The 13,226-nt window shown below is 38.7% G+C and overlaps 2 protein-coding genes across 2 annotated transcripts in view; one reads left to right on the top strand and one right to left on the bottom strand.

The window, feature by feature from the left end:
- Positions 1-13,226, bottom strand: part of LOC139954241 (mitogen-activated protein kinase 14B-like) — a 117,094-nt gene that overhangs the window by 94,053 nt on the left and 9,815 nt on the right. The window contains exon 2 of the mRNA XM_071953961.1: positions 8,357-8,486. Coding sequence (XP_071810062.1) covers positions 8,357-8,486 — 130 coding nt within the window. The remainder of the gene's footprint in view (positions 1-8,356; positions 8,487-13,226) is intronic.
- The window catches only part of LOC139954245 (U6 snRNA-associated Sm-like protein LSm3), a 514,674-nt gene that overhangs the window by 10,951 nt on the left and 490,497 nt on the right, over positions 1-13,226 (top strand). The gene's annotated exons all lie outside the window — the stretch shown is intronic.

Raw genomic sequence — 13,226 nt, forward strand, 5'->3', positions numbered from 1 at the left:
CGGAACAAATTTTTTATTTTTACCGTTGTGGGAACATGAATCTTAACATTTTTTTAAATTTTAGAATGTCTGTATTCAACTCTTTTAAAATTGCCGGCATTCGAGTATATTGGGGAACATTCGATACATTTAAGAATGCCAGACCTCCCCTCTTTTTGTTAATATAGTTTTGCCATTGCGGGACAATAAAAATTTTGTTTAATGGTATAATGTCCGTATTCCGACTTCAATTGCCAGCATTCGAGTTGAGGAACGTTTCTCTACAAGTTAAGACATGTCCAACCTCCCCTTGTTGTTACATTGTTGCCGCTGTGGGACTTAATGCAGAAAAATAATATTTTTTTAAATGTTAGAATGTCTGTATTCCATCTTTAAAATAGAATTGTCTTTTTACATTGTATAAAATGGAACAAAAATTTTAAGAATGTCCCGCATGCAATCGAATATTGGGGAACATATTTTTACAAGTTAAGAATTTCTGACCTCCCCTCAGTGTTTTGTTTTGTTTGCCGTTGTGGGAAAATGCAATATTCCGTCCTTTAATATATTGCCGGCATTTGAGTTTGGGAACATTTTGTTACAAGTTACTAATGTCAGACCTCGCCTCGCTGTTATATTTTTGCTGTTGCGAGAAAATGCATCCTTTACAACGCCAGACACAGCAAAGTGCATGCAGACAATGCACACCACGAGGTGTTTAGTGAGGTGTTGGTCTGCCATCGATGGCAATGTTGAAAATGTATAGACTAGACGGAATACAGACATTCTACTTTTTAAAAGAAAAGAGTATGCATTTGTCCCACAATGGCAAAAATATAACAATGACGGTAGGTTGGACATTCTTAACTTGTGACAAAATGTTCCCCAACTCGAATGCCGGCAATATTAAAAGTCGGAATACGGAAATGATACCATTTAAAAGGAATTGGTTTGTCTCATAACGGTAAAAATAAAACAAAGACGGGAGGTCCGACATTCTTAACTTGCAAAAATAAATTCAAAAATACTTTGAATGCCGGCAATATTAAAAGACGGAATACCGACATTCTACCACTTAAAAGAAAATTGTTTAACTGCATTTGTCCCAAAACGGCAAAAATATAACAACGAGGGGAAGTCCGAAATTCATAACTCAAATGCCGGCAATATTAAAGGACGGAATACTCTACCTTTAAAAAAATATTTTGTCCCGCATCGGCAAAAATATAACAAAAAGAGGGGAGGTCTGACATTCTTAACTTGTAACAAAATGTTCCCAAACTCGAATGCCAGCACTATATTAAAAGTCGGAACACAGACGTTATACCATTAAAAAGAGGCTTTGTTTAACAACGGCAAAACTATAACATCGTAAAAAAGAAATGTTACCCAACTCGTCTGCCGGCAATGTAAAAAGTAGGACTATGGACATCTATCATTTAGAAGATTTTTTTTTTTTCACAATGGCAAAAATATAACGAGGGGAGATCGGATTGTTAACTTGTTATAAATGTTCCCCAGTACTCGAATGCCAGCAATATTAAAAGTCGGAATACGGACATTATACCATTTAAAAAATAATTGTTTTTGTCCCACAATGGCAAAAATAAAACAAAGAGAGGAGGTCGGACAAAGTGGGAAATGATTGTGCCATTTTCAGTGTTTGCTATACCAATGACCCTGGGCAAAACAAGTAAATGTGGGAGGAATCATTAAGAATCGACCCTGATGGCACTTGGGGATGATCTATCGACCGCAATAGTAAAAATTCTCAGGTTTGAAACCAAATCTTTGCGCTCAGTTTTCTACTAATAACGGGCAAAAACATCTGTAAATTGTGTAACAGGTCGGACCTTCTAATAAAAAATATATTTAAAAAATTGTCGGACGTTCTTCCTCTTATAAAACTTCTACAATGCTGGAAACTATCAAAACAGCATATTACTAAATAGAACAGTAGGCTTATGGACATTCTTTTCTTACCAACTAACTGTTTTGTATGTACAAGTAAGGTGCAAATGTCTCACAACGACAAGTTATTATGGCATATTCTTTATTATGTGGACCATTTGTAAGTCTGAAATTCAGACCCTGATATTTTCATCAGTGAAAGCTATTTTGTTGATTTATACATTGTAATAAACTAAGAGGTACCTAGCAAGATATTATACAATTTTGACAGCTCAGGCCTTTCAAATAAATCAAGGTAGAAGATTTTGAGTCCCTGACATCAGCATTTTTGACAGACCTCAACAACCTGTTAGATAATTGAGGAATTTAAATGATACAAATTTCATATTTGCAGGGGCATTTATTTAACTTTTGAAGGCGCAGGTGGTGGGGGATGCTGACAAATAATTTAACAGCAAAAGACAATCAAAGTCCGACAATTAAAAAAACAAACTAGAGATTGAGAGTTTGTGAACAAACTGAAGGTGTTCGGTTTCCGGGAGTAAAAGCCTGGATTAAAAAACAAATATTACACTTTGCTTTGTTCTCAAGATTTGTAATAAATGATTCAAATTGCAAAAACTGTCAAAACCACATGATTACTCATCTAGTAAAAGTGTATGTTTGGTGACGTCATCGGTACTATTTGTTTTAAACCAGACCTTTGCCAGACTTGTATGGTGTGATGGTAAAGCATCAAAGGATGATTATTTCGACCTAAAAGACAATAAACCACGCCCTTTCAAATCATTTCACAGTCACTTCCCGTTTAAACAGGTCAAAAGGTCAACGAAAGTTCACCAACATATCCATTTCTGTCAAGTACGTAAAGCCCTTTCATATGATGTACAAATTGTCAAAATAGCTTATGTAGTTTAGGAAATATGAACTTAGGAAATATTGACTGACGACTGAAGAAAAGACTGTAAGGGGCATGTATGTTTTAACCGCCTTGAACGAAGACTATTCTTCATGAAGCTTTTTCGCGCTCTATTGATAATATTTTAAAAAAGAAGTAAAAAAAAAAAAAAAAACAGACAAAAACAAACAACTGACCGGGCCCGATGTTACTTAACTTCACTGATCGGACGAGAACCGGTGTGATCAACGCAGTGCGGTAGTAGTCAAAACAAAAAATGTATTTTTGACGAAAATACACGAAAAATCTGATTTGAACCAGAAGACAAGGTAAAAAAGGGGTCGATCATGTCTGCGAGGCCTTTACAGAGTTTTTAACGACCTTTTCGATTATGTATCGATTGTGAGAATCCATCACGTGGATCAAAAATAATGATTTTTTGCGATAATAATTTGAATTTTTATTACTCAAGAATGGATGACGTCATCATGACCTAACTAACACATTATTCCACTCCTAATGCATATCTAACTATGTGCGAAGTTTCAAGTCAAAACAAAAAATGTATTGGGAAGTGTGCTTTTGTTCGAGGACAAGGGACGAAGAGAAGAAGAAGATGAAAATCTGCATTGTTTTATTGATTTGTTTGTACTAAAGTTTTGTTTAATCCGGCAGTTTATTTTAGCATGACCACTCCTAATTGCTTGGGCCTTATGCTTTAACCATTCTGTTTTCTTTTAATGTTTTGTATTGTACATGTTGTAACATCAATGTCTCCGCATGGAGGTAGAAATAGATTAGTTTACGTAACGTCCTTTCCTGCTATAGAGAAAGTTTGAAAGGGCTTATGTTATTCCAGAGATTTTCTTTCTTCAAAATATTTAACTCAAAATAACTTGGATAGTTGTTTTAACAAATAATCAAAACAACTGATGATTATGCTAAGTTCAAGAAGTAATAGATATCGTAATACTGACGTGAATTCCGTGGGCCCAAAACGCCCTTCACCCACGGGAGTGGTCGATCGATGTAACGTCTCTATTCTTCTCGGTGTTTAACCAAAACACGACCAATGTTCGTCATTTTGTACTGTTGTTTTCTCACATAATTAAAAGTCCCATGAATCACTGAAGTAGGTGGCCATCTCAGCGAAACTTCGTCTCCAATTCCACATTGACCACTAAGCCATCAGAAGGGTAACATTTGAACAATTTGACGCTGAAGATTGAAATGAAAGCGTTTTCGCAGCGTTCTGCATAACTATATAGCTCCATGCATATCACGCTATGGCACAGAGTACAACAAACTTGGCAGCATGCCACCCAATAAATTATGCCTAATACACTACACGCGTACGCCACAAGTGTTACACACAACCAATGGGGAAATTTCGTAGTTCTTTATACAAGAAATTGTGAATTTTCAAACTCGATTTTGAACCAGAAGACGAGATCAAAATGGGATCACGTCTGCGAGGCATTTACGGAGTTTTTAACGAACTTTCCGATGATGTGTCGATTGTAACAACCCATCATGTAGATCAAAAGTTATGATTTTTTGAAATAATAAACTTTGAAAATTCATAACTCAAGAATTGATGACGTCATCGTGACATAACTCATACGGTTTCTTCTCCTTATACATATCTAACTATGTGTGAAGTTTCTACTTTATATGTGCTTGGGAAGTGTGATTTTTTTAGCGGACAATCGCCGCTAATAATCAGAATGGATGATCACTGGAGCGTGCTCTGCTGCACCGCTAATACACTACACGTTGTGTGTATGCCTATGTGCAATGTTTATGCACATACCAATGGGGATTTACGTTGTTCTTGAGACGTGAATTTTGAAATTGTTCAACCTCTCTTTTGAGCCGGAAGACAACATCAAAATGGGGTCATGTCTGTGAGGCATTTACGGAGTTTTCAATGACGATTCCGATGATGTTTCGATTGTAAGAATCCCTCATGTTGATCAAAAGTTATGATTTTTTGAATTAACAAACTTTGAATATTCATAACTCAAGAATTGATGACGTCATCATGACGTAACTCACACGGTTTCTTCTCCTAATAAATCGCTAACTATGTGTGAAGTTTCAAGTCGCTTTTGTTAGCGGACAAGGGACGGTCAGAAGAAGAAGAAGAAGAAGTTTGAAGAAAAAGAAAAAAATACCGAACAAAAATAAGAGGGGTTCCGGGCTGTTGGCCCGAACACCTAAAAAACGAACAAAAATAAGAGGTGTTCGGGTTCAATACCCGAACACCTAAAAAAGAAAAAAAAATGCTAATTTTCCGTGCGTCTTTTTTTTCCGTGCGTCTTTTTTTTCCGTCAAAAATATCAACAATTCCCATTTGCACGGCCCCGCAAATCTCTTGCGTGGTCCCCTCTAATTTTCTCGTGGGCCCACTCCCCCCGCGGGTATTTTGCGGGGTCCCCGCCACATATTCCTTGCCCCTACGGGTTAGTCGCAGGGGGCTTGGAATTACTTGTAGCTGGTGCTGTATCGTAGGCCAAAGTGGCCTTGCCCTAAAAATTACGACCCCTGCTGACCATACGTGTAGTTCCTGCTGTACAGCATAATTGCATTGAAACATTTGCCTGTAGTTGCCTGTACACACATACCTACACACTTACACGTATACACTAAGTAATGTTTCTTTGAAAGAGAAAAAATTTGCCGTTGCCCCACTGCCGTCAATTTTTTAACTCTTGAGTAAGGCGCAATGTCATTTTACTCAGGTTATATTGCTGGATCGCTTGCTGTCAGGGTTTCGTTATAGTCCAACTAAATATTGTAGTGCAGGATCAGAGCTGCAGTGAAACAGCGCCCTCAAGAGTCCACCAGCGCCCTCAAGAGTCAAGAGGCGAAGGCGATGCGACCTGTGGTCTTTTGAACACCATAAGTTTGGTTTTAGAATAAATTAGTACAAAACACAATAAGTTGTCAACCGCATACTGTTTATTGGAGTTTGGATTCGGTAGGCGAATAGGTTTACCCTTTGTTCTGACATTAATTATACTTTTTATCCGTGGCAGGGGTCAGGTTTAACACATTTTAAGATTTTGTATTTAACCTGTCCAACTTGGAATCATTGTGTTAAAGATTTAAAGTAAATAATAATAAATCAGCACTATTTACATGATGATAAATTGGCAATATTAATTTTTGATATCGTCCAGGGTTAGATACATGTATTCAAGCCCACATGTGTACTGTATTTTCCTGCGGATAAGACGCGTCTTATCTGACTTTTTAGACCCCAAAAACATCGGTGCGTCTTATCTTTCGGTGCGCCTTGTCTGCTGACGATTGATTTTTTTTTTTATGATCACTGCGTGAAATAAATAATACCTTCATGTCCAGCTCAAATCAACGATCTTTGTGTGAAGAATCCTTACTCAATAATGCGGACGAACAAGGCTATTCAGACACTGAGACCGTATTTTCGTCCAAACAATGCCGCAATCCCCCAGACGGTCCAATTATTCCAACAATGCTGCAACGTGTTTATTCCCCATGACCGTGCTTTCATTCAATTAATACCGCAATGCGTCTAGCTTTCGGTCCAACAGACGTCGGCGGTGTACAAACGTTTTTCTGTGTGGCCGAGTATTCGTTCCGAAAATGATTGACAGTCAATTACTTCATACAAACGTCATTCACCCAAACGCTATTGTGTGGTAAACTTTTGCTTTTGGAACTTAACTGTCATCTTTGGTAGGACAAGAGTTTATATTATTGTTACAATAAACGTTCAAATCGTATTAATAATACTGCCTCTTTTTAGAAGTTTGCTTTTAAAAGTATTATGGGAACGCAGCATTATCTTACTAGGATATGATTTGAATTTGTTTGTAAGGCCAAATAAAATAATACAACACTAGCCCCCCAAAATAAGGAAGAAACCACATTTTATTTGATTGAATTAATTTATTGCTTCAAAACTTCGGGTAGGAACGGTTGTTCGGGTAGGATACATTACTATACACACACGCTACTTCCGTCTTTCGTTGCAATGTATCTGTATCAGCAAGGATCCTCGTTGTGGGGACGTCGGATGTCCAGGGAGGCATTGTGTTCATGTTGCAAATAAAATTAACTTCAGACAGTGCGTGGACAATGGTTTCTGCCCGCTGATTGGGCCGAACTTTATGTTATTTACAATATACAGTGTTTGCTGATTGGATAAAGGTCGGTATACGTAGGTTCTCAAAGGCAACAAATTACGTCTTTGTGTCAATGTACCGACACCGGGTGGCGCCAGGCCAGCGTTGTAGCCACGGTGGGCGGCGGTGGGCGGGCCCGCCCAGCACTGACTATTTCCGCCCGTCACTTCAGCTGAAAAATAGACTGCCGCCCACCACAAAATTTCCCCTAAAATTAAAAGTTCTACTGATATTGATCACATTGCAAGACTAAAATGTCATGTTTTTTCGTGTTTTGTCATTTTTAATGCAGTTTGTAATTTGTTTGAGCCAGAATTGCGAGCAATAAAAACCTCAAACGTGTTTTCCCACGTAACTTGCCTCTTGCCATCTTGTTAAGTTTTCTTCGTGAAATGTGCCCTGACGTTTTTATTGAACGAACTATAGTACAGTGTAGAAGGCGTACCGTCTATACAGGCAGACAGCAGTGCTGGTACCGTGCACATGTACACGATGTATGTATGTACTGTGGTGTACACCAGCGCGCGCTGTGGTAGACCCTAGAGTGCACTACAAGTCTGGTCGTGAGGATTTCGTGGGGATTTCACGCATACCATGTACATACAAACAGTATCGCCACTCAACAGTACAAGGGGGCTGTGTAAAGTCAAGTGTACGAGTTCGCGTGTCCCACATGTAGGCATGTAAACACGTATGCTTCGTCCACACGTGTGACAGCGCGCTGGGTTTTTAACTTGAATGAGATCTGTGTAAATTTTAAGATGGCCTCGCAACGTACGGTAAGCTGGATGACTTTTTTGGAAAACGGGAAAAGATTGGAAGATGATATAAAAGTATCTCGTGCAGCTTCAGTTGTGCTGATGATGAAACTGTACCTGAGACTATCGAGACAGTTACTCCACCCTCAAAGTTCAAGTTCAACTTCATCGCGGCGTGATTACAACAAGCAAACAGCAGAAACTATTTAAAAAACAGTCTGTTCACAACAAATGCATCACAATTATTTTGTATTAACACATTTTTGTAACAACAATTGTCATTATACTTAAAAATTGTGATTCTTGAATCTTACAATAATGTGCATTTGGCACGATTGGAATGTTGATATTTAGCCCTGAAAACAATCCTTTCAACGAAGTACGTGCGCACTGCTCGCAATTTCTGACCGAGTTTAAAATCAGCTGCGCCCACCACTAAAAATGTCCTTGCTACAACACTGCGCCAGGCGTTCTTTTGTGTGCGGTCAATCGTGCGCCTTGTGCGCCTTGTCTGCTGACCTTTGAAATTTTTTGGGTCATTTTAGCGTCCTGCGCCTTGTCCGCCGAGCGTCTTATCCGCAGGAAAATACGGTACATGCAGCAATTATTTAAGACTGAATAAGGTAAACGCAACTCACGTTTTCATGATCCATATGCTGTAGAAGTCGAAGCTCTCTGTATGTTCTCTTTGCATGAATTGCAGACTGAAATGGTCGAGAAAGCTTCTTGATAGCAATCTTTATGCCAGTTTTTGTGTTTAAGGATGAGCTGTATTAAAAGCAGAACAAAGCAGAAATTAAAGTATCATCAATATTTTACATCAAAATAAAAATAAGGAATTTTCTATTTTCAAAAGTTTGTTAAAGACACTGGACACTATTGGTAGTTGTGCATAAAATAACAAACCTGTGCAAATTTGAGCTTGATTCATCATCAAATGTTTTATACAATCAACCTCTCCCCATTACTCGTAACCAAGTAAGGTTTCATGGAAAAAATTATTTTGAGTAATTACCAATAGTGTCCACTGCCTTTCAATGCTTTCAAATGATTATTTCAAGTAAAGTAGACAAATTAAGCACTCAGAAACCACTTTAAGTGCTTTTTTCCCCCTGTAATTTGATTAGCAAGAATTAGCAAGAAAGTCTTGATTTCCATGTGTTAAGTTTACATCCACTTAAAAAGTGATGAGAGAATTTTCAGAAGTATGTCATGATAACACTGTGTCAAACGCAGAAGATAGGTCTAATTTGGAGTAAACATTTAAAGGCAACATTTAAAGGAAGTGGACTACAACATCTAACTCAAGGAAAATATTAGTTTGTAAGATTTACGAATAGTGTTTCAGTGCTATGGTTGTAGCGGTATGCGGTATGCGGACTGAAGTTCATCAAGTACATTGTAGGTAATTGGTGTGATCCCTGGCTACACAGCAGTTAACGGTTGTATGGTTTCTGACTGGCACCCCCGAACAAAGATATTGACAAGTTAGGGACACCGCCAATATAGGGCTAGATAGCTCAGTTGATAGAGCGCCGGCACATTAATCCGGAGGTCATTGGTTCGAATCCCACTTAGCCAATTCTTTGTTCAACCTCAAAATCATTTACAAATTTACCCAGTCAGTTTCCCTTGTGGTTTATATTGATAAAAGTCAGAAAAAACAACTCATTCAAGCAACTTGGACAGTTACGAAAGGTCAGACACAGGCCTGTACTTCTGGAGTGATTCGCGATCCAATGTAGAGTTCTTCAACAGAGGATGAATGTGCACTACAATGTAGTTTGCAAGCATCGAGAACTTTTCCGCTACGCAAATACCTGTTCACGATTTCAGTCATCATAGATCTTTCTATACAAAGAATTTGCACACTCTTGCAACAACTTCATAGGAACAGGATCAAGCTCGCAGGGTAGCAATCGAGATTTCTTGCAAGAGTTTGTGTAACTGACAAGCAACTCTTTAAACTTGATCGTGTTAGGTGCTGTTGCTTTACCAATATGGATGTTCAGATCACCATTTTTTCATCAAGTGTCGGAGTTAACTCGTTGATAGTTTGTCTTTAATTGTTTAATGTTCCTTTTTCACGATCTAACATAGTTTAAATTCCTCAAATTTATACTCTCGATCCATTTGGTTGGTAAATTGCTTGCAACAGCTAATTCTATTTTCTGAAGCCTATAATATGGCGTTAAAAAAATAATTGAAAACATGTGTTAAAAGTTGATGATCACAATTAACTGTTTGACTGAACTGTTGGAACAGCTAAAAAAAAAATTAAAATTACAGACTTGCATGATTCCAGAATTAGACTTCATTGCCAATTGACGTTCCAGATTTTTATTACCTTCGCGCAATCTACATCAAGCGTGCTTGAACAGAAATTTATTTAGTTTCCAAAAACTAGCGGTCAGAAGAATTATTTCCGTCGTAAATCATCTGAAAGATGTTGGATCGTTAGGGTGCATGAAAACCAAGTTTAAACCAGAAATTCAGAGAAGGAGACTGCCTTGAGCAAGAATAACACTTTTCCTGTTATCTGTGTTATTTCAGATCGAATAAAATAGCATATTATGCTATTTTATTCGATCTGAAATAACACAGATAACAGGAAAAGTGTTATTCTTGCTCAAGGCAGTCGAATTATTCACTCCGAAAAAAGACCGCCGCTGTATAAAAACCCAACCGTATTCACTGTGCGTAACATCGCACGACACGATGCTCCCCCGTACATTATCCGCATCCATTGGCCGTCAGGCCAACAGCCTTGTAGGGTCTGTGTTGAAGCCACTGACCTCTTTACTATATTAAGCGAAGAGTTCCCACGGTCAGCTCATTACCATAATGCCCGAGAAAGGCGATACATGTTTACATCACACAACACCACTACGGACGCTCAGCGAGCATGATAGGGTCCAAAGGTCGTGATAAGGGAAGTGTGTGATTGGACGTCAAAATAAATAATTCATTTGCCTCACATCCTGTGTTGTCTGATAGGTCTGACGAAAGATATACATATTCATGAGCTGCATACTAGTATATCCGAGAGCCCCCCCATTTTTTTCCAATAGTGGAATTTACAGACCCAGAAACATTTTATAGAGTTTAATAATATATGTATTTGTTTTAAGTTCAAATACCAACCTTGTCAAACCATGGAGGTAGAAATAGCTTCATGGTCCAACTGGCATGTGAGTCTACTGACTAAAGTGACACAAAAATGAAGGATTGACATAATATTGTAAATTGAACTGTGCAAGTCTTTATTGAAAAACACAAATCAAGTAGACTTGGTTGTAATCTGTTTGAAATGATTCATGTGTTATTTGTTTTTTGCATCTTCTTTGTTCAATGTTTGATCATTATTGCAGACAAGGAGCAAAGATAGTGGACGTCGTTCACCTTTACAATATCTGTGCTTTAAAGCCTCATTTTTGAGTTAAAAACAAAACAAAAATTAAATCAAAATAGTTTACGAGTAACAGAGAAATAGGTACCAGAAATGCATCAGAAACCACCAGAGAGCAACTACAGTAGGCAGAGCTTCCAGGGCCCTTAAGAGAGGGGGGGGGGGGGTGTGAAACACACTTGGCGCTGCGCGCTCAGGTTGTGTGCTACGCATACAATGTTCCAACTTCTTTGTAGTGATTTTAGGTTGCACTCCCACTTTTTCAGTTTGCACTCCCACTTTCCAAATTCTTGGCTAAGACCTTGGTGTAGTTCCTTGTTGCATCCGCAAGCAGAAAATTGCTAGAGATAGAACAAGCGTACTCAATAATGGAAAATGAATGGCTCGCCCTGTGGGGAATTAAGAATTCCAGTGCTACCTGTACCGTAATTTTCTGATTATAAACCGCGGTTTGTATGTTGATTTTGGCATTTTTTTTAACTCCTGCAGTCTATTCTCCGGGCGGCTTGTATTTTTGTAAGTCGGCGTACAAATATTTAAGGGAAAAAACAGCATTTTTAAAAAGAAAGATCGTTTGTAAAATTTTCTAAATAATTTTTACTTTTCTTAAACGAGAACAAAAACCTGCCTGTGTGATGACAAAAACCCGTTGAAAATCCCACCACAATTGTATTCCATGTTTCCTTTGTAAAACGTTTATCAACCGCCCTCAGCTCCCCCTCTCAGCGCAACTCGGGTTAGACTAGACTGGTGCCCGTCTATTTATCCTAGCGATCTCTACATGCTGACGTCAGACATTCAAGCTATACTCGTGTCTCAGCGAAATAGACTCGTCCCCTGTCTATTTTTCCCACGATCTTTATATACTGACGTCAGACATCCAGGCTACACTCGTGTCAGCGAGCGGTTTCTTCAGCTCAACCACGCACACCGCAACAGCAGAATGGTGAATGGATGTACGCAAAGAATTAACTATGCCGCTACGTGGGATCAAACAAAACGTTTTCAACCTGCCCTGTTTGTTGAGTCCAGTAACATTGGGAATTTTATTTCCAGGCAGCGCAAATGCGAGGGCATAGCGCAACCCATCGGCGAACATCGCTCAATACGGTGCCACCAACATCTGTTGTGCAATCTCGAGATTGAGCAGCGCAATTAACAGATTGCTAGCTTTACGAACTTGCATGTGTGTACATGTGCGTGCACGCTGCATGATACATTACTACATACACACACGCTACGTCTGTCCGCCCGTCCGTCGTTGCAATAATTTGTTGTGTGGATCCTCGTTGTGGGACTACAATAAAAGGGAGGGAGAAACACCGGCCAACCACCCTACTTTAATTCCCTTATTGAAAGACCCGTTTCAACCTTATTTCCCGTCTACTCCGATGTTCAATAAAACAATAAGGTAGCACATTTTGTTTCATTACTACCGCTATACAATAAAAGCGAGGGAAAAACTTTAGCCGTCCCCATTTTTATTTCTTTTATATTTTATAAAGGAATTTTGCATGTTTGAAAAATGTTCCTATATACAATGAAAAGAAACAACAGTCATTAATACTCACGTTTGTGTTGTGGTAGCCCTGAAAAGGACTGTTTGGTTTTGGTTTTGTCTATTTTCTATTTAAACAAAACGGAAGGCAAAGGATTCCTTGGATATAAATCTTTGCACTGTTTCTTTATCACTCACTGCTTCTGCAGACGAATCCTACGTTAAAACGATGGTACAGCCATGCACTGTCTGAAGTTAATTTTTATTGCAAGCAACACGAACTCACAAACGTATTTTCAGTTGTAACTTTCATCAATAATTATCCAACACAAACAATTATGTGGTCCCGCAAAAGGGGGTGCTGCCAGCTTACAAAAAGAATGCTATCCTATAATGCATTATTTCAATTACGATCAATAGTGTAAACTTCAATACATTTCCACTTTAATTACGACGCAACTCCCACATTGCGACAACTATACAAGACTGAATGATGTGCCGCCCGCCTGTCACTGCACATCGCCACAAAGAGGACCGCAAACAAGCACGGCCCCTAAGTGTTCACACATGCGGTGATTGGCCGTTTGATGATTGGCCGTTG

Source organism: Asterias amurensis, chromosome 2, assembly GCF_032118995.1.
Source record: "Asterias amurensis chromosome 2, ASM3211899v1".
Taxonomy (NCBI): Eukaryota; Metazoa; Echinodermata; class Asteroidea; order Forcipulatida; family Asteriidae; genus Asterias; species Asterias amurensis.